Source organism: Bombina bombina, chromosome 6 (genome assembly GCF_027579735.1).
Source record: "Bombina bombina isolate aBomBom1 chromosome 6, aBomBom1.pri, whole genome shotgun sequence".
In the NCBI taxonomy this organism is placed as follows: domain Eukaryota; kingdom Metazoa; phylum Chordata; class Amphibia; order Anura; family Bombinatoridae; genus Bombina; species Bombina bombina.
Window position 1 is genome coordinate 798,406,454 of NC_069504.1, and position 22,560 is coordinate 798,429,013.

A 22,560-nucleotide genomic window follows, 5' to 3' on the forward strand; every position below is an offset into this window, starting at 1 on the left:
AAAGTTTCATTTTGACTTTTTTATGTCCCTTTAATATATACCCAACATATTCAGCTTATATGTGTCTTACTCACATAGATATATTTATTATAGCAATGCGGGACCTTTATATTTGTCTATTTGTTTTTTTATTTCTTTTTAACACAGAGAACCCTGTATTGTTATTGTTAACTATAGTTGTGTTGTCTGTTTAGGTATTTGTACAAACTGCGTGACCTGCACTTGAACAGTGAGAATTATACAGAAGCGGCTTATACTCTATTACTGCACGCAGAGTTACTACAGGTAAGATATGTATTATATAGCACTCACATAAGGTTATGTCCACATTCTCTTTTTGGTTTGGGTAAAGGGATACTAAATACAATTTCTCCAACATAGGTGTGTCCGGTCCACGGCGTCATCCTTACTTGTGGGATATTCTCTTCCCCAACAGAAAATGGCAAAGAGCCCAGCAAAGCTGGTCACATGATCCCTCCTAGGCTCCGCCTACCCCAGTCATTCTCTTTGCCGTTGTACAGGCAACATCTCCACGGAGATGGCTTAGAGTTTTTTAGTGTTTAACTGTAGTTTTTATTATTCAATCAAGAGTTTGTTATTTTAAAATAGTGCTGGTATGTACTATTTACTCAGAAACAGAAAAGAGATGAAGATTTCTGTTTGTATGAGGAAAATGATTTTAGCAACCGTTACTAAAATCCATGGCTGTTCCACACAGGACTGTTGAGAGCAATTAACTTCAGTTGGGCGAACAGTGAGCAGTCTCTTGCTGCTTGAGGTATGACACATTCTAACAAGACGATGTAATGCTGGAAGCTGTCATTTTCCCTATGGGATCCGGTAAGCCATGTTTATTAAGATAGTAAATAAGGGCTTCACAAGGGCTTATTAAGACTGTAGACTTTTTCTGGGCTAAATCGATTCTTTATTAACACATATTTAGCCTTGAGGAATCATTTAATCTGGGTATTTTGATAAGATTATATCGGCAGGCACTGTTTTAGACACCTTATTCTTTAGGGGCTTTCCCAAATCATAGGCAGAGCCTCATTTTCGCGCCGGTGTTGCGCACTTGTTTTTGAGAGGCATGACATGCAGTCGCATGTGTGAGGAGCTCTGATACTTAGAAAAGACTTTCTGAAGGCGTCATTTGGTATCGTATTCCCCTTTGGGCTTGGTTGGGTCTCAGCAAAGCAGATACCAGGGACTGTAAAGGGGGGTAAAGTTAAAAACGGCTCCGGTTCCGTTATTTTAAGGGTTAAAGCTTCCAAATTTGGTGTGCAATACTTTTAAGGCTTTAAGACACTGTGGTGAAATTTTGGTGAATTTTGAACAATTCCTTCATATTTTTTCGCAATTGCAGTAATAAAGTGTGTTCAGTTTAAAATTTAAAGTGACAGTAACGGTTTTATTTTAAAACGTTTTTTGTACTTTGTTATCAAGTTTATGCCTGTTTAACATGTCTGAACTACCAGATAGACTGTGTTCTGAATGTGGGGAAGCCAGAGTTCCTTCTCATTTAAATAAATGTGATTTATGTGACAATGACAATGATGCCCAAGATGATTCCTCAAGTGAGGGGAGTAAGCATGGTACTGCATCATTCCCTCCTTCGTCTACACGAGTCTTGCCCACTCAGGAGGCCCCTAGTACATCTAGCGCGCCAATACTCCTTACTATGCAACAATTAACGGCTGTAATGGATAATTCTGTCAAGAACATTTTAGCCAAAATGAACACTTATCAGCGTAAGCGCGACTGCTCTGTTTTAGATACTGAAGAGCATGACGACGCTGATAATAATGGTTCTGAAGGGCCCCTAAACCAGTCTGATGGGGCCAGGGAGGTTTTGTCTGAGGGAGAAATTACTGATTCAGGGAACATTTCTCAACAAGCTGAACCTGATGTGATTACGTTTAAATTTAAGTTGGAACATCTCCGCATTCTGCTTAAGGAGGTATTATCCACTCTGGATGATTGTGACAAGTTGGTCATCCCAGAGAAACTATGTAAAATGGACAAGTTCCTAGAGGTCCCGGGGCTCCCAGAAGCTTTTCCTATACCCAAGCGGGTGGCGGACATTGTAAATAAAGAATGGGAAAGGCCCGGTATTCCTTTCGTCCCTCCCCCCATATTTAAAAAATTGTTTCCTATGGTCGACCCCAGAAAGGACTTATGGCAGACAGTCCCCAAGGTCGAGGGAGCGGTTTCCACCTTAAACAAACGCACCACTATACCCATAGAAGATAGTTGTGCTTTCAAAGATCCTATGGATAAAAAATTAGAAGGTTTACTTAAAAAGATGTTTGTTCAGCAGGGTTACCTTCTACAACCAATTTCATGCATTGTCCCTGTCGCTACAGCCGCGTGTTTCTGTTTCGATGAGCTGGTAAAGGCGGTCGATAGTGATTCTCCTCCTTATGAGGAGATTATGGACAGAATCAATGCTCTCAAATTGGCTAATTCTTTCACCTTAGACGCCACTTTGCAATTGGCTAGGTTAGCGGCTAAGAACTCTGGGTTTGCTATTGTGGCGCGCAGAGCGCTTTGGTTGAAATCTTGGTCAGCTGATGCGTCTTCCAAGAACAAACTACTTAACATTCCTTTCAAGGGGAAAACGCTGTTTGGCCCTGACTTGAAAGAGATTATCTCTGATATCACTGGGGGTAAGGGCCACGCCCTTCCTCAGGATCGGCCTTTCAAGGCAAAAAATAAACCTAATTTTCGTCCCTTTCGTAGAAACGGACCAGCCCAAAGTGCTACGTCCTCTAAGCAAGAGGGTAATTCTTCTCAAGCCAAGCCAGCTTGGAGACCAATGCAAGGCTGGAACAAGGGAAAGCAGGCCAAGAAACCTGCCACTGCTACCAAGACAGCATGAAATGTTGGCCCCCGATCCGGGACCGGATCTGGTGGGGGGCAGACTCTCTCTCTTCGCTCAGGCTTGGGCAAGAGATGTTCTGGATCCTTGGGCGCTAGAAATAGTCTCCCAAGGTTATTTTCTGGAGTTCAAGGGGCTTCCCCCAAGGGGGAGGTTCCACAGGTCTCAGTTGTCTTCAGACCACATAAAAAGACAGGCATTCTTACATTGTGTAGAAGACCTGTTAAAAATGGGAGTGATTCATCCTGTTCCTTTAGGAGAACAAGGGATGGGGTTCTACTCCAATCTGTTCATAGTTCCCAAAAAAGAGGGAACGTTCAGACCAATCTTAGATCTCAAGATCTTAAACAAGTTTCTCAAGGTTCCATCGTTCAAGATGGAAACCATTCGAACAATTCTTCCTTCCATCCAGGAAGGTCAATTCATGACCACGGTGGATTTAAAGGATGCGTATCTACATATTCCTATCCACAAGGAACATCATCGGTTCCTAAGGTTCGCATTCCTGGACAAGCATTACCAGTTCGTGGCGCTTCCTTTCGGATTAGCCACTGCTCCAAGGATTTTCACAAAGGTACTAGGGTCCCTTCTAGCTGTGCTAAGACCAAGGGGCATTGCCGTAGTACCTTACTTGGACGACATTCTGATTCAAGCGTCGTCCCTTCCTCAAGCAAAGGCTCACACGGACATTGTCCTGGCCTTTCTCAGATCTCACGGATGGAAAGTGAACGTGGAAAAGAGTTCTCTATCTCCGTCAACAAGGGTTCCCTTCTTGGGAACAATAATAGACTCCTTAGAAATGAGGATTTTTCTGACAGAAGCCAGAAAAACAAAGCTTCTAGACTCTTGTCGGATACTTCATTCCGTTCCTCTTCCTTCCATAGCGCAGTGCATGGAAGTGATAGGTTTGATGGTAGCGGCAATGGACATAGTTCCTTTTGCGCGCATTCATCTAAGACCATTACAACTGTGCATGCTCAGTCAGTGGAATGGGGACTATACAGACTTGTCTCCGAAGATACAAGTAAATCAGAGGACCAGAGACTCACTCCGTTGGTGGCTGTCCCTGGACAACCTGTCACAAGGGATGACCTTCCGCAGACCAGAGTGGGTCATTGTCACGACCGACGCCAGTCTGATGGGCTGGGGCGCGGTCTGGGGATCCCTGAAAGCTCAGGGTCTTTGGTCTCGGGAAGAATCTCTTCTACCGATAAATATTCTGGAACTGAGAGCGATATTCAATGCTCTCAAAGCTTGGCCTCAGCTAGCGAGGGCCAAGTTCATACGGTTTCAATCAGACAACATGACAACTGTTGCGTACATCAACCATCAGGGGGGAACAAGGAGTTCCCTAGCGATGGAAGAAGTGGCCAAAATCATTCTATGGGCGGAGTCTCACTCCTGCCACCTGTCTGCTATCCACATCCCAGGAGTGGAAAATTGGGAAGCGGATTTTCTGAGTCGTCAGACATTGCATCCGGGGGAGTGGGAACTCCATCCGGAAATCTTTGCCCAAGTCACTCAACTGTGGGGCATTCCAGACATGGATCTGATGGCCTCTCGTCAGAACTTCAAAGTTCCTTGCTACGGGTCCAGATCCAGGGATCCCAAGGCGGCTCTAGTGGATGCACTAGTAGCACCTTGGACCTTCAAACTAGCTTATGTGTTCCCGCCGTTTCCTCTCATCCCCAGGCTGGTAGCCAGGATCAATCAGGAGAGGGCGTCGGTGATCTTGATAGCTCCTGCGTGGCCACGCAGGACTTGGTATGCAGATCTGGTGAATATGTCATCGGCTCCACCATGGAAGCTACCTTTGAGACGAGACCTTCTTGTTCAGGGTCCGTTCGAACATCCGAATCTGGTCTCACTCCAGCTGACTGCTTGGAGATTGAACGCTTGATCTTATCGAAGCGAGGGTTCTCAGATTCTGTTATCGATACTCTTGTTCAGGCCAGAAAGCCTGTAACTAGAAAGATTTACCACAAAATTTGGAATAAATATATCTGTTGGTGTGAATCTAAAGGATTCCCTTGGGACAAGGTTAAGATTCCTAAGATTCTATCCTTCCTTCAAGAAGGATTGGAAAAAGGATTATCTGCAAGTTCCCTGAAGGGACAGATTTCTGCCTTGTCTGTGTTACTTCACAAAAAGCTGGCAGCTGTGCCAGATGTTCAAGCCTTTGTTCAGGCTCTGGTCAGAATCAAGCCTGTTTACAAACCTTTGACTCCTCCTTGGAGTCTCAACTTAGTTCTTTCAGTTCTTCAGGGGGTTCCGTTTGAACCCTTACATTCCGTTGATATTAAGTTATTATCTTGGAAAGTTTTGTTTTTGGTTGCAATTTCTTCTGCTCGAAGAGTTTCAGAATTATCTGCTCTGCAGTGTTCTCCTCCTTATCTGGTGTTCCATGCAGATAAGGTGGTTTTACGTACTAAACCTGGTTTTCTTCCAAAAGTTGTTTCTAACAAAAACATTAACCAGGAGATTATCGTACCTTCTCTGTGTCCGAAACCAGTTTCGAAGAAGGAACGTTTGTTGCACAATTTGGATGTTGTTCGCGCTCTAAAATTCTATTTAGATGCTACAAAGGATTTTAGACAAACATCTTCCTTGTTTGTTGTTTATTCCGGTAAAAGGAGAGGTCAAAAAGCAACTTCTACCTCTCTCTCTTTTTGGATTAAAAGCATCATCAGATTGGCTTACGAGACTGCCGGACGGCAGCCTCCCGAAAGAATCACAGCTCATTCCACTAGGGCTGTGGCTTCCACATGGGCCTTCAAGAATGAGGCTTCTGTTGATCAGATATGTAGGGCAGCGACTTGGTCTTCACTGCACACTTTTACCAAATTTTACAAGTTTGATACTTTTGCTTCTTCTGAGGCTATTTTTGGGAGAAAGGTTTTGCAAGCCGTGGTGCCTTCCATTTAGGTGACCTGATTTGCTCCCTCCCTTCATCCGTGTCCTAAAGCTTTGGTATTGGTTCCCACAAGTAAGGATGACGCCGTGGACCGGACACACCTATGTTGGAGAAAACAGAATTTATGTTTACCTGATAAATTACTTTCTCCAACGGTGTGTCCGGTCCACGGCCCGCCCTGGTTTTTTAATCAGGTCTGATATTTTATTTTCTTTAACTACAGTCACCACGGTATCATATGGTTTCTCCTATGCAAATATTCCTCCTTAACGTCGGTCGAATGACTGGGGTAGGCGGAGCCTAGGAGGGATCATGTGACCAGCTTTGCTGGGCTCTTTGCCATTTCCTGTTGGGGAAGAGAATATCCCACAAGTAAGGATGACGCCGTGGACCGAACACACCGTTGGAGAAAGTAATTTATCAGGTAAACATAAATTCTGTTTTTCTCTTGTTAAGTGTATCCAGTCCACAGATCATCCATTACTTATGGGATATTAACTCCTCCCCAACAGGAAGTGCAAGAGGATTCACCCAGCAGAGCTGCTATATAGCTCCTCCCCTAACTGCCATTACCAGTCATTCTCTTGCACCCAACGAATAGATAGGATGTGTGAGAGGACTGTGGTGATTATACTTAGTTTCATACCTTCAATCAAAAGTTTGTTATTTTATAATAGCACCGGAGTGTGTTATTCCTTCTCTGGTAGAATTTGAAGAAGAATCTACCTGAGTTTTTCTATGATTTTAGCCGGAGTAGTTAAGATCATATTGCTGTTTCTCGGCCATCTGAGGAGAGGTAAACTTCAGATCAGGGGACAGCGGGCAGATTAATCTGCAAAGAGGTATGTAGCAGCTTATTATTTTCTGACAATGGAATTGATGAGAAAATTCTGCCATACCGATATAATGTAAACTCAGCCTTAAATGCAGTAGCAGCAACTGGTATCAGGCTGTCATGTATGTATATTTTACACTTCAGTATTCTGGGGAATGGCACTTCACTGGAATTATACTGTATGCATAAAACTTTAGCCTAATTTGCAGGGACTAGCAACAGGCTTTTTAATAACACTCAATTTATTAATGTTAAACGTTTTTTGCTGGCATGTAAAATCGTTTAATTTTCTGAGGTACTGGGTGAAAAAATGTTTTGGGCACTATTTTTTTCCACTTGGCAGTCGTTTTATTTAATTTATGACAGTTTACTGATCTCTCTCACTGTTATGTGTGAGGGGGAGGGGCCTTTTTTGGTGCTTTTGCTACGCATCAAAAAATTCAGTCAGAAGTTTATTGTCTTCCCTGCATGATCCGGTTCATCTCTACAGAACTCAGGGGTCTTCAAAACTTGTTTTGAGGGAGGTAATCACTCACAGCAGAGCTGTGAGATTGTAGTTGACTGTGATACGTTTATTTCTGTATTTTTTTTTTTTTTTTTTTCTGCTATCAGGGTTAGTTATCCTTTGCTAATGGGAGCAATCCTTTGCTAAAATTGTGTTTTTTACAAAGATTTGATGCTATAACTTTTCAGTTTATTAATTTTCAACTGTCATAACTTTTTCTGTGCTTCTTATAGGCACAGTACGTTTTCATATTATAGTAAATTACTTGAAAAGTATTTCCAAGTTGCTAGTTTATTTGATAGTGTGTTAAACAAGTCTGATTCAGAGGAAGATATCTGTGCTATATGTGCTAAAGCCAAAGTGGAGCCCAATAGAAATTTATGTACTAACTGTATTGATGCTACTTTAAATAAAAGTCAATCTGTACAAATTGAACATATTTCACCAAACAACGAGGGGAGAGTTATGCCGACTAACTCGCCTCACGTGTCAGTACCTGCATCTCCCGCTCGGGAGGTGCGTGATATTGTAGCGCCGAGTACATCTGGGCGGCCATTACAAATCACATTACAGGATATGGCTACTGTTATGACTGAAGTTTTGGCTAAATTACCAGAACTAAGAGGTAAGCGTGATCACTCTGGGGTGAGAACAGAGTGCGCTGATAATATTAGGGCCATGTCAGACACTGCGTCACAATTTGCATTTACATGAGGACGGAGAGCTTCATTCTGCGGGTGACGGTTCTGATCCAAACAAACTGGATTCAGATATTTCAAATTTTAAATTTAAGCTGGAAAACCTCCGTGTATTACTAGGGGAGGTGTTAACGGCTCTGAATGATTGTAACACAGTTGCAATACCAGAGAAAATGTGTAGGTTGGATAAATATTTTGCGGTACCGGCGAGTACTGACGTTTTTCCTATACCTAAGAGACTTACTGAAATTGTTACTAAGGAGTGGGATAGACCCGGTGTGCCGTTCTCACCCCCTCCGATATTTAGAAAGATGTTCTAGACTTCAAATTCTCTCCCCCAAGAGGGAGATTTCATCTGTCAAGGTTGTCAACAAACCAAATAAAGAAAGAGGCGTTTCTACGCTGCGTACAAGATCTTTTATTAATGGGAGTGATCCATCCGGTTCCGCGGTCGGAACAAGGACAAGGGTTTTACTCAAATCTGTTTGTGGTTCCCAAAAAAGAGGGAACTTTCAGGCCAATCTTGGATTTAAAGATCCTAAACAAATTCCTAAGAGTTCCATCGTTCAAAATGGAAACTATTCGGACAATTTTACCCATGATCCAAAAGGGTCAGTACATGACCACAGTGGATTTAAAGGATGCTTACCTTCACATACCGATTCACAAAGATCATTACCGGTATCTAAGGTTTGCCTTTCTAGACAGGCATTACCAGTTTGTAGCTCTTCCATTCGGATTGGCTACGGCTCCGAGAATCTTCACAAAGGTTCTGGGTGCTCTTCTGGCGGTACTAAGACCGCGAGGAATTGCGTTAGCTCCGTACCTAGACGACATTCTGATACAAGCTTCAAGCTTTCAAACTGCCAAGTCTCATACAGAGTTAGTACTGGCATTTCTAAGGTCGCATGGATGGAAGGTGAACGAAAAGAAGAGTTCTCTCTTTCCACTCACAAGAGTTCCCTTCTTGGGGACTCTTATAGATTCTGTAGAAATGAAGATTTACCTGACAGAAGACAGGTTAACAAAGCTTCAAAATGCATGCCGTGTCCTTCATTCCATTCAACACCCGTCAGTAGCTCAATGCATGGAGGTGATCGGCTTAATGGTAGCAGCAATGGACATAGTACCCTTTGCACGTCTACATCTCAGACCGCTGCAATTGTGCATGCTAAGTCAGTGGAATGGGGATTACTCAGACTTGTCCCCTACTCTGAATCTGGATCAAGAGACCAGAAATTCTCTTCTATGGTGGCTTTCTCGGCCACATCTGTCCAGGGGGATGCCATTCAGCAGGCCGGACTGGACAATTGTAACAACAGACGCCAGCCTACTAGGTTGGGGCGCTGTCTGGAATTCTCTGAAGGCTCAGGGACAATGGAATCAGGAGGAGAGTCTCCTACCAATAAACATTCTGGAATTGAGAGCAGTTCTCAATGCCCTTCTGGCTTGGCCCCAGTTAACAACTCGGGGGTTCATCAGGTTTCAGTCGGACAACATCACGACTGTAGCTTACATCAACCATCAGGGAGGGACAAGAAGCTCCCTAGCAATGATGGAAGTATCAAAGATAATTCGCTGGGCAGAGTCTCACTCTTGCCACCTGTCAGCAATCCACATCCCGGGAGTGGAGAACTGGGAGGCGGATTTCTTAAGTCGTCAGACTTTTCATCCGGGGGAGTGGGAACTTCATCCGGAGGTCTTTGCCCAAATACTTCGACGTTGGGGCAAACCAGAGATAGATCTCATGGCGTCTCGACAGAACGCCAAGCTTCCTCGTTATGGGTCCAGATCCAGGGATCCGGGAGCGGTTCTGATAGATGCTTTGACAGCACCTTGGACCTTCGGGATGGCTTATGTGTTTCCACCCTTCCCGATGCTTCCTCGATTGATTGCCAGAATCAAACAGGAGAGAGCATCAGTGATTCTAATAGCGCCTGCATGGCCACGCAGGACTTGGTATGCAGATCTAGTGGACATGTCATCCTGTCCACCTTGGTCGCTACCTCTGAAACAGGACCTTCTGATCCAGGGTCCCTTCAAACATCAAAATCTAATTTCTCTGAAGCTGACTGCTTGGAAATTGAACACTTGATTTTATCAAAACGTGGTTTTTCTGAGTCAGTTATTGATACCGTAATACAGGCTAGGAAGCCTGTTACCAGAAAGATTTACCATAAGATATGGCGCAAATACTTATATTGGTGCGAATCCAAGAGTTACTCATGGAGTAAGGTTAGGATTCCGAGGATATTGTCTTTTCTACAAGAAGGTTTAGAAAAGGGTTTATCCGCTAGTTCCTTAAAGGGACAGATTTCAGCTCTGTCCATTCTTTTACACAAACGTCTGTCAGAAGTTCCGGACGTTCAAGCTTTTTGTCAGGCTTTAGCTAGGATCAAGCCTGTGTTTAAAACTGTTGCTCCACCATGGAGTTTGAACTTAGTTCTTAATGTTTTACAGGGGGTTCCGTTTGATCCCCTTCATTCCATTGATATCAAGTTGTTATCTTGGAAAGTTCTGTTTTTAATGGCGATTTCCTCGGCTCGAAGAGTCTGAGTTATCTGCCTTACATTGTGATTCTCCTTATCTGATTTTTCATTCAGACAAGGTAGTTCTGCGTACTAAACCTGGGTTCCTACCTAAGGTGGTCACTAACAGGAATATCAATCAAGAGATTGTGGTTACATCTTTGTGTCCTAATCCTTCTTCGAAAAAGGAACGTCTGCTACACAATCTAGATGTAGTCCGTGCCCTGAAATTTTATCTACAGGCAACTAAGGATTTTCGTCAAACGTCTTCCCTGTTTGTCGTTTATTCTGGTCAGAGGAGAGGTCAAAAAGCTTCGGCTACCTCTCTCTCCTTTTGGCTTCGTAGCATAATACGGTTAGCCTATGAGACTGCTGGACAGCAGCCTCCTGAAAGAATTACAGCACATTCTACTAGAGCTGTGGCTTCCACTTGGGCCTTTAAGAATGAGGCTTCTGTTGAACAGATTTGCAAGGCTGCAACTTGGTCTTCTCTTCATACTTTTTCCAAATTTTACAAATTTGACACTTTTGCTTCTTCGGAGGCTGTTTTTGGGAGAAAGGTTCTTCAGGCAGTGGTTCCTTCCGTATAAAGAGCCTGCCTGTCCCTCCCGTCATCCGTGTACTTTAGCTTTGGTATTGGTATCCCATAAGTAATGGATGATCCGTGGACTGGATACACTTAACAAGAGAAAACATAATTTATGCTTACCTGATAAATTTATTTCTCTTGTAGTGTATCCAGTCCACGGCCCGCCCTGTCACTTTAAGGCAGGTCATTTTTCCATTAAACTACAGTCACCACTGTACCCTATGGTTTTCCTTTCTCTGCATGTTTTCGGTCGAATGACTGGTAATGGCAGTTAGGGGAGGAGCTATATAGCAGCTCTGCTGGGTGAATCCTCTTGCACTTCCTGTTGGGGAGGAGTTAATATCCCATAAGTAATGGATGATCCGTGGACTGGATACACTACAAGAGAAATAAATTTATCAGGTAAGCATAAATTATGTTTTTTTTTATGATTCAGATAGAGCACCCAATTTTAAGCAACTTTCTAATTTACTCCTATTATTAATTTTTCTTCATTCTCTCTGTATCTTTATTTGAAAAAGCAGGAATATAAGCTTAGCCGCCGGCCCATTTTTGGTTCAGACCCTGGGTAGCGCTTGCTGATTGGTGGCTAAATGTAGTCACCAATCAGGAAGCGCTAGCCAGGGTGCTGAATCAAAAATGGTCCGGCTGCTAAGCTTGAATCCCTGCTTTTTCAAATAAAGATACTAAGAGAACGAAGAAAATTTGATAATAGGAGTAAATTAGTAAGTTGCTTAAAATTGCGTGCTCTATCTGAAACATTTCGGTTAAGTATCCCTTTAAACTAAGGAAGCAGTCTGTAATATGTTTTCTGAAATGTTGATTGAGTGAATACTAATACATGAAAGACCTATTATACATGAATATGTTCATGCTCTAAATCATTACATGTCATTTTAAAATTAGCGACTCTTTAATGCTATGTGTTAAACCCCCACTAAGCATGTCATTTGAAGACTATCGACACCAGACTACTGTGTGTTTAATCCTCGCAAAAGGGTTAAACACACAGTAGAAATACCGCTCGGGACTCACAGAGTGCTGCTGGTTCAGAGTGTAAACTGGCACTGATCCAATTAGCAGCACTAGTCACACAGCTTAGTGGTATGACTGGCGCTGTTGACTGGATTTATGGCAGTTTCCACTCTGGACCAGAAGTGCTCTGCGGGCTCCGAGCAGTACTACTTCTATGTGTTTAACCACGTTGTGCGGTTGAACACACAAAGTTGCAGAATCGCTAGTCTTAAAATTACATGCTCTAACAAATTAGAGCATGTCATTTTTGCAACTATAATGGCCCTTTAAGGGGCCAATAAAGTGCATTCCATGGAATCCAGAATTCCACACCTACATGCTGCTAAGTAACTAACTGATATGTGAAGGATCTTGTTTATATCTGTCTGACTGGCCACAGTAAAGGAAGAAAGATAAACTACATTCAAATGACTTTTCAGGGAGGGTGTCCTCAGCCGGTAAAACAAGGCATATTTTTCTACTAATGGTAGAAATGCCACAGAAAAGTATTCAAATTCTGCCCCAGGATGAAGCCATAAAAATAATGAAATGTTTAGTAAACTTAAAAAGCTTTAAAGGGACAGTATACAACTTGCAATTACAAGATAGTTCTGTTGTTTTGCTATAGAATAACATCGGCCAACATTTTTAAAATAAATTAAAATCAAGTTTGCTGCAGTTGTTTTTCAATAGATAAACTCCACTTGCCTCAATAGGAGTAGCCACCAATCTGAGATGGAGACCACTGTTAGTATAAAGTCCATTGTTTTGCAGTTTGTATGTGTGAAAGCCACTTAGGGAAATATATGAATCAGCCTAGCAGCCTTAGAGAATTCTGCAGTGTGCATTTTTGCAAAGTTGTTTTACTGTGCATAAGTAAGCATTGTATATTAAAATCTCAAGGTGTTTGCTGTCCCTTCCTGGGTGAAAACATATGTATTCACCCTGGTATTGGATAGAATGAATTGTATCCTAGGTCAGGGATGGGCAACTGGCAGCCCAAAGGCCTCATGCGGCCCTCTGCACAAGTGTTTGTGACCCCAGAATAAAGATGTGCTTTGGGGTGGCCAAATCTCTTTAACCAATACATACAGAAAGAGAATCTCAGGAACGAAGATCAGCTCAGTAGCTTGTCCTATGGTGAATTACCATCTTGGAGCAGCCTCTTTTAGCCCAATTTTCACAGAGAAGAACTTTTACTGAAGTATATCAGTCTGATCCCGCCTAACAAGGTTAGTCCTGCACCGAAATACCAGACAATCCTTCTCTGAACAAGGAACATGGCAACCCCAGACGATAGTTTTGGTCTTCTTTGAGCCGTGTCAAGAGCCCTCTGTAGTGAGAATAGCTGGTAGAGGGTACTAGGTATGAGGAAAAGTTTACGATTCAGCGTTCCTTTTAATAAACGAATGCTGATTATGGCTGCAGGCAGCATTCCTTTTATTTAGGCGCTGGATATAGTAAAAGAGTAACACACTTAGATCTGTGTAAATCCAAATATTTGTGAGTAGCACTAATGTATTATAGTATGTAATTGTTGGACTACTCACACTGGAGTGGTTAAAGTCCAGCTTGGGACTGTTGTTCCCGAGCAGGAAAAAGCCAGTGAGCTAATCTGCACCGGCAGTTGCACAACCCTACCAATCACTTGCTGTGTTCAGCTCAGAAGCTGCATTGCTTATGGCTTTCACGCACAATTCTATTCTATGCGCTCCATGTACTAATCACACCAAACACAATACTTTGTAGTGATTGACAGGCCCTGCTCTTGAACAAGATCAGGAGGTGACACTGCAAAGCAAATGCTTGTACAATTGTATATGCAGCCAGTGGGCATATTGTGTCCACTGCCTGCTCACCATAAAGACAGGCGTACAGGTTCTTAAGTTGGGAGCCTTGTCCACCCGCAGATTAGTACTTGGAACCCTATGCAGGGTGTAAACTCATAGATTTCCAATCCACTGTAGAGCATGCAATTTTTCCACTACCACATCACAAAGATGACACTGCCAAATTATGTAATCTTGTGCTTACACTTATTTAGTTAAACTAATTTTAATTTACCGCCCAATAAGTATATATGCCCACAAACACTCCTTATGTGAACAAATATACTCAAACATCCAGATTTCATCTGCACTCTTCTCTTGATACATAAAATGGTAAAGGGACATTTTTTTATATACTGATTATATGTATGTTCATGAAAATGATCAGTAATTAAATACCACGTATTAAAAGATCTGCATACAAGATAAGTGTTTTAAAAGCATTTAAACTGTTGTTTTGTTAGCATAATTTGCATTGTTTGATGTCTGGGGGCATAAACATTAATAAGCCTCTTTATATCATCTGCTGCACAAAAAAACATTTTTTGGGGGTTTGGGGGGAATTTAAAGTATGTTAAGCCTTTTTAAACATACATGGTTCATGAATTGTCTTTACAGCGCATGTTTTCTTTTTACCAGTGGTCAGAAAAACCGTGCGCTCCTCACTTGCTGCAGAGGGATAGTTACACTGTGTATACCCAGCTGGAACTGAAGGAGAGATTATTTCACGAGATCATTAGTTTATTTGACAAGGGAAAAGTAAGTCTGTTTGCTTCTCTTGCTAAAGTAACATACTGAACATACCATTAATTTACAAGTTACTCCCCATCTGGAATCCCTCTTTTTCTGCTCTTGCAGTACACTCTGGTTCTGACTTCTCCTCATTTTATACACTCCCCATGTACACATTAAATCATAGAATGCCTCGTCTATTTAAAATGTGGCACAGGCTGCTCAGCATGACTCAGAAAACTGACACCTACCTAGTTGACTACTACCACCAGATGTTTCCACAAAACAATATGTCCACAGCACTCCAGAAATGAAAAATGTATTTAAGGTAACATATCCAAAGTAGACAGCAACGTTTCGGTTAGTATACCCTTACTCATTTAGGAGTGCTGTGGACATATTGTTTTGTTGCACTTTGGTGGGAGCTGGGAAGTGAGCTCTGGTCTTCACGTGCATTCCTATATTGAATGGACATTGCTGGTTTCATCTTTCTGGGAATATACCAGATGCTTCCACAACATTTAATAATTTTTATTATTTGTTATGCTTATCTTACATCTGTTCATTTCTCAAAACTCATGAATTATGTAGGTTTTCTCCAGATTTCTGCTAGACGCTAGTTCTGTAACCAGTAAAATCTCCAACTGGTAGAATGCTATCATAGAGGACTTTATATTTGTGAAAAAGTCATGTTCCTATCTGGTCTGCCACAAGAGATAATCAACATTAAATTGAGGGGAAAAGAGAAATCTCAAACCTAAAATGTTCTGCATGCACACTATACTTACCTAGGTACCCGCCAACATTTTTTAGGACTGGGACCCGAACCCTTCCCATTATAAAATTACAATCTTGGTCATTATATTTTAAGTTCTAAGGCTATGTAACAAGAATGTTCAAAATGTTTATATACAGTATGTACATGTACCTTAAAGGGACATTAAACCCAAAAGTTTTCAGTTAACTTCTATTATCAATTTTTTTTATTCTCTTGGTATCATTTGTTGAAGGAGCAGCAAAGCACTACTGGTTTCTAACAGAACACATTGTTGAGCCAATGACAATCAGTATATATATGCAGCCACCAATTAGCAGCTAGAACCTTTGTTCGTTGCTGCTCCTGAGCTTACCTAGATAAACCTTTCAGCAAAGGATACCAAGAGAAGGAAGCAAATTAAATAATAGAAGTAGATTGGAAAGTTGTTTAAAATTGTATGCTCTGTCTAAATCATGAATACCTATTTATGACTTTACTGTTCCTTTAATGTACTCTGGACATCTAGTTTTTGTTCCAAGTAGCTAGGGCCATCCTGAGCTGAGATATTGAGATTTCCGTAAACGTCTATATAACCAAAATTTGTCATGCACCAAGACCCAAAGATGGCCGCCATGGTTAAAAAAGTAAAATAAAAATTTAAAAACTGGTGTTTTTTCATTTCCAAGACATAGAGGCAATCACTCAAGAAATTTAGGAAAATAAGAAATGGTCAAGCAACCAACTTGACAATTTATGGACTTCTTGAGATGGATTGACCCAAGTTTATTTTGAAGGGCTAAAGAAAGATGTTTAACCCGTATTAATATTTCCTAATCCTAGAGTGTTGCCACCCCCACCGCACAGTCTGATAAAGGCTGTTTGTCTCCTAGCATGTGTGAGTTTTCTTTTGGGAAACAATGGTTCCAACTATATCCAACCTTCATTTTAGTGCAACCATAAAGGCATAATAATGGAGGCTGATAAGGATTTAAATGTTCCGTCACTGGAACTCTGGATTGTGTGCTCTTTTACCCAGGTGGATAGCCTATCCCTCTTTCTTCTTACAGATTTTTCCAGATCACGTTGTATTTTTTTAAATATTTTTTTTAATATGATTTGGGTTTATGAGTCAATGTTTGCCTCCATATTTCTTTATTAATTACAAATGTTCCTTTCTCTTGTTAAGTGTATCCAGTCCACGGATCATCCATTACTTGTGGGATATTCTCCTTCCCAACAGGAAGTTGCAAGAGGATCACCCACAGCAGATCTGCTATATAGCTCCTCCCCTCACTGCCATATCCAGTCATTCTCTTGCAACTCTCAACTAAGATGGAGGTCGTAAGAGGACTGTGGTGTTTTATACTTAGTTTATTTCTTCAATCAAAAGTTTGTTATTTTTAAATGGTACCGGAGTGTACTGTTTATCTCAGGCAGTATTTAGAAGAAGAATCTGCTTGCGTTTTCTATGATCTTAGCAGAAGTAACTAAGATCCTTTGCTGTTCTCACATATTCTGAGGAGTGAGGTAACTTCAGAGGGGGAATAGCGTGCAGGTTTTCCTGCAATAAGGTATGTGCAGTTAAAATATTTTTCTAGGGATGGAATTTGCTAGAAAATGCTGCTGATACCGAAGTAATGTAAGTAAAGCCTTAAATGCAGTGATAGCGACTGGTATCAGGCTTATTAATAGAGATACATACTCTTATAAAAGTGTATTTTAAAACGTTTGCTGGCATGTTTAATCGTTTTTTACATATGTTTGGTGATAAAACTTATTGGGGCCTAGTTTTTTCCACATGGCTGGCTTGAATTTTGCCTAGAAACAGTTCCCTGAGGCTAAGTTCCCACTGTTGTAATATGAGTGGGAGGGGCCTATTTTGGCGTTTTTTTGCACAGCAAAAATTACAGACACAGACATCCAGCTTCTTCCTGCATGATCCAGGACTTCTCTGAAGGGCTCAAAAGGCTTCAAAAGTCGTATTGAGGGAGGTAAAAAGCCACAGTAGAGCTGTGGCAGTTGTTGTGACTGTTTAAAAAACGTTTTTGTCATTTGTTATTCCGTTTTTGGTATTAAGGGGTTAATCATCCATTTGCAAGTGGGTGCAATGCTCTGTTACTTATTACATACACTGTAAAAATTTCGTTAGTGTAACTGCATTTTTTCACTGTTATTTCAAAATTTGGGAAAATTTGTGTTTCTTAAAGGCGCAGTAACGTTTTTTATATTGCTTGTAAACTTGTTTTAAAGTGTTTTCCAAGCTTGCTAGTCTCATTGCTAGTCTGTTTAAACATGTCTGACACAGAGGAACCTACTTGTTCATTATGTTTGAAAGCCATGGTGGAGCCCCATAGGAGATTGTGTACTAAATGTATTGATTTCACCTTAAACAGTAAAGATCAGTCTTTATCTATAAAAGAATTATCACCAGAGGGTTCTGTCGAGGGGGAAGTTATGCCGACTAACTCTCCCCACGTGTCAGACCCTTCGCCTCCCGCTCAGGGGACGCACGCTAATATGGCGCCAATTACATCAGGGACGCCCATAGCGATTACCTTGCAGGACATGGCTGCAATCATGAATAATACCCTGTCAGAGGTATTATCTAGATTGCCTGAATTAAGAGGCAAGCGCGATAGCTCTGGGGTTAGGAGAGATACAGAGCGTGCAAATGCTGTTAGAGCCATGTCTGATACTGCGTCACAGTATGCAGAACATGAGGACGGAGAGCTTCAGTCTGTGGGTGACATCTCTGACTCGGGGAAACCTGATTCAGAGATTTCTAATTTTAAATTTAAGCTTGAGAACCTCCGTGTATTGCTTGGGGAGGTATTAGCTGCTCTGAATGACAGTAACACAGTTGCAATTCCAGAGAAATTGTGTAGGCTGGATAGATACTATGCGGTGCCGGTGTGTACTGACGTTTTTCCTATACCTTAAAGGCTTACAGAAATTATTAGCAAGGAGTGGGATAGACCCGGTGTGCCCTTTTCCCCACCTCCTATATTTAGAAAAATGTTTCCAATAGACGCCACTACACGGGACTTATGGCAGACGGTCCCTAAGGTGGAGGGAGCAGTTTCTACTTTAGCAAAGCGTACCACTATCCCGGTTGAGGACAGTTGTGCTTTTTCAGATCCAATGGATAAAAAATTGGAGGGTTACCTTAAGAAAATGTTTATTCAACAAGGTTTTATTTTACAGCCCCTTGCATGCATTGTTCCTGTCACTGCTGCGGCAGCATTCTGGTTTGAGGCCCTGGAAGAGGCCATCCAGACAGCTCCATTGAATGAAATTATTGACAAGCTTAGAACGCTTAAGCTAGCTAACTCATTCGTTTCTGATGCCATTGTTCATTTGACTAAACTAACGACTAAGAATTCCGGATTCGCCATCCAGACGCGTAGGGCGCTATGGCTTAAATCCTGGTCAGCTGACGTGACTTCAAAGTCTAAATTACTCAACATTCCTTTCAAGGGGCAGACCTTATTCGGGCCTGGCTTGAAGGAAATTATTGCTGACATTACTGGAGGTAAGGGTCATACCCTTCCTCAGGACAGGGCCAAATCAAAGGCCAAACAGTCTAATTTTCGTGCCTTTTCGAAATTTCAAGGCAGGAGCAGCATCAACTTCCTCCGCTTCAAAATAAGAGGGAACTGTTGCTCATTCCAGACAGGCCTGGAAACCTAACCAGTCCTGGAACAAGGGCAAGCAGGCCAGGAAGCCTGCTGCTGCCCCCAAGACAGCATGAAGGAACGGCCCCCTATCCGGAAACGGATCTAGTGGGGGGCAGACTTTCTCTCTTCGCCCAGGCGTGGGCAAGAGATGTTCAGGATCCCTGGGCGTTGGAGATCATATCTCAGGGATATCTTCTGGACTTCAAAGCTTCTCCTCCACAAGGGAGATTTCATCTTTCAAGGTTATCAGCAAACCAGATAAAGAAAGAGGCATTCCTAAGCTGTGTGCAAGACCTCCTAGTAATGGGAGTGATCCATCCAGTTCCGCGGACGGAACAGGGACAGGGATTTTATTCAAATCTGTTTGTGGTTCCCAAGAAAGAGGGAACCTTCAGACCAATCTTGGATCTAAAGATCTTAAACAAATTCCTCAGAGTTCCATCATTCAAAATGGAAACTATTCGGACCATCCTACCCATGATCCAAGAGGGTCAGTACATGACCACAGTGGACTTAAAGGATGCCTACCTTCACATACCGATTCACAAAGATCATCATCGGTTCCTAAGGTTTGCATTTCTAGACAGGCATTACCAATTTGTAGCTCTTCCCTTCGGGTTGGCCACTGCCCCGAGAATTTTTACAAAGGTTCTGGGCTCACTTCTGGCGGTTCTAAGACCGCGAGGCATAGCGGTGGCTCCGTATCTAGACGACATCCTGATACAGGCGTCAAGCTTTCAAATTGCCAAGTCTCATACAGAGATAGTTCTGGCATTTCTGAGGTCGCATGGGTGGAAAGTGAACGTGGAAAAGAGTTCTCTATCACCACTCACAAGAGTCTCCTTCCTAGGGACTCTTATAGATTCTGTAGAGATGAAAATTTACCTGACGGAGTCCAGGTTATCAAAACTTCTAAATGCTTGCCGTGTCCTTCATTCCATTCCACGCCCGTCAGTGGCTCAGTGCATGGAAGTAATCAGCTTAATGGTAGCGGCAATGGACATAATGCCATTTGCGCGTCTGCATCTCAGACCGCTGCAATTATGCATGCTAAGTCAGTGGAATGGGGATTACTCAGATTTGTCCCCTCTACTAAATCTGGATCAAGAGACCAGAGATTCTCTTCTCTGGTGGCTTTCTCGGGTCCATCTGTCCAAGGGTATGACCTTTCGCAGGCCAGATTGGACGATTGTAACAACAGATGCCAGCCTTCTAGGTTGGGGCGCAGTCTGGAACTCCCTGAAGGCTCAGGTATCGTGGACTCAGGAGGAGAAACTCCTCCCAATAAATATTCTGGAGTTAAGAGCAATATTCAATGCTCTTCTAGCTTGGCCTCAGTTAGCAACACTGAGGTTCATCAGATTTCAGTCGGACAACATCACGACTGTGGCTTACATCAACCATTAAGGGGGAACCAGGAGTTCCCTAGCGATGTTAGAAGTCTCAAAGATAATTCGCTGGGCAGAGTCTCACTCTTGCCACCTGTCAGCGATCCACATCCCAGGCGTAGAGAACTGGGAGGAGGATTTTCTAAGTCGTCAGACTTTTCATCCGGGGGAGTGGGAACTCCATCCAGAGGTGTTTGCTCAACTGGTCCATCGTTGGGGCAAACCAGAACTGGATCTCATGGCGTCTCGCCAGAACGCCAAGCTTCCTTGTTACAGGTCCAGGGACCTGGGAGCAACGTTGATAGATGCTCTAGCAGCTCCTTGGTTCTTCAACCTGGCCTATGTGTTTCCACCGTTTCCTCTGCTCCCTCGACTGATTGCCAAAATCAAACAGGAGAGAGCATCAGTGATTCTGATAGCGCCTGCGTGGCCACGCAGGACCTGGTATGCAGACCTAGTGGACATGTCATCTCTTCCACCATGGACTCTGCCTCTGAGGCAGGACCTTCTAATACAAGGTCCTTTCAATCATCCAAATCTGCTTTCTCTGAGACTGACTGCATGGAGATTGAACGCTTGATTCTATCAAGGCGTGGCTTCTCAGAGTCAGTCATTGATACCTTAATACAGGCTCGGAAGCCTGTCACCAGGAAAATCTACCATAAGATATGGCGTAAATATCTTTATTGGTGTGAATCCAAGAGTTACTCATGGAGTAAGGTTAGGATTCCTAGGATATTGTCCTTTCTCCAAGAGGGTTTGGACAAAGGCTTATCAGCTAGTTCTTTAAAAGGACAGATCTCTGCTCTGTCTATTCTTTTGCACAAGCGTCTGGCAGAAGTTTCAGACGTCCAGGCATTTTGTCAGGCTTTGGTTAGGATTAAGCCTGTGTTTAAAACTGTTGCTCCCCCGTGGAGCTTAAACTTGGTTCTTAAAGTTCTTCAGGGAGTTCCGTTTGAACCCCTTCATTCCATTGATATTAAACTTTTATCTTGGAAAGTTCTGTTTTTGATGGCTATTTCCTCGGCTCGAAGAGTCTCGGAGTTATCTGCCTTACATTGTGATTCTCCTTATCTGATTTTTCATTCAGACAAGGTATTTCTGCGTACCAAACCTGGGTTTTTACCTAAGGTGGTTTCTACCAGGAATATCAATCAAGAGATTGTTGTCCCATCATTGTGTCCTAATCCTTCTTCAAAGAAGGAACATCTTTTGCATAATCTGGACGTAGTCCGTGCCTTGAAGTTTTACTTACAGGCTACTAAAGATTTTCGTCAAACATCTGCCCTGTTTGTCGTTTACTCTGGACAGAGGAGAGGTCAAAAAGCTTCGGCAACCTCTCTCTCCTTTTGGCTTCGGAGCATAATACGCTTAGCCTATGAAACTGCTGGACAGCAGCCCCCTGAAAGGATTACAGCTCATTCTACTAGAGCTGTGGCTTCCACCTGGGCCTTTAAAAATTAGGCCTCTGTTGAACAGATTTGCAAGGCTGCGACTTGGTCTTCGCTTCACACCTTTTCAAAATTTTATAAATTTGACACTTTTGCTTCTTCGGAGGCTGTTTTTGGGAGAAAGGTTCTACAGGCAGTGGTTCCTTCCGTTTAAGTTCCTGCCTTGTCCCTCCCATCATCCGTGTACTTTAGCTTTGGTATTGGTATCCCACAAGTAATGGATGATCCGTGGACTGGATACACTTAACAAGAGAAAACACAATTTATGCTTACCGGATAAATTTATTTCTCTTGTAGTGTATCCAGTCCACGGCCCGCCCTGTCCTTTTAAGGCAGGTCTAAATTTTAATTAAACTACAGTCACCACTGCACCCTATGGTTTCTCCTTTCTCGTCTTGTTTCGGTCGAATGACTGGATATGGCAGTGAGGGGAGGAGCTATATAGCAGCTCTGCTGTGGGTGATCCTCTTGCAACTTCCTGTTGGGAAGGAGAATATCCCACAAGTAATGGATGATCCGTGGACTGGATACACTACAAGAGAAATAAATTTATCAGGTAAGCATAAATTATGTTTTTACAGTACTTTTTAAGTACTGTAGCAGTTTTATGCTAATTTTGCATTAAAGGGACATAAAATCCAAAAATGTTCTTTCATGATTCAGATAGAGCATACAATTGTAAACAACTCTTCAATTTGCTTTTAATATCTAATTTGCTTTTTTCTCTTGGTAGCCTTTGTTGAAAAGCATACCTAGGTAGGCTCA

General features: G+C 42.4%; 1 protein-coding gene across 1 annotated transcript in view; it reads left to right on the plus strand.

Annotated features, from left to right (window-relative positions):
- DOCK5 (dedicator of cytokinesis 5) overlaps positions 1 to 22,560 on the plus strand; it is a 458,078-nt gene that overhangs the window by 335,492 nt on the left and 100,026 nt on the right. Inside the window, exons 37-38 of the mRNA XM_053718116.1 lie at positions 195 to 285; positions 14,430 to 14,549. Coding sequence (XP_053574091.1) covers positions 195 to 285; positions 14,430 to 14,549 — 211 coding nt within the window. The remainder of the gene's footprint in view (positions 1 to 194; positions 286 to 14,429; positions 14,550 to 22,560) is intronic.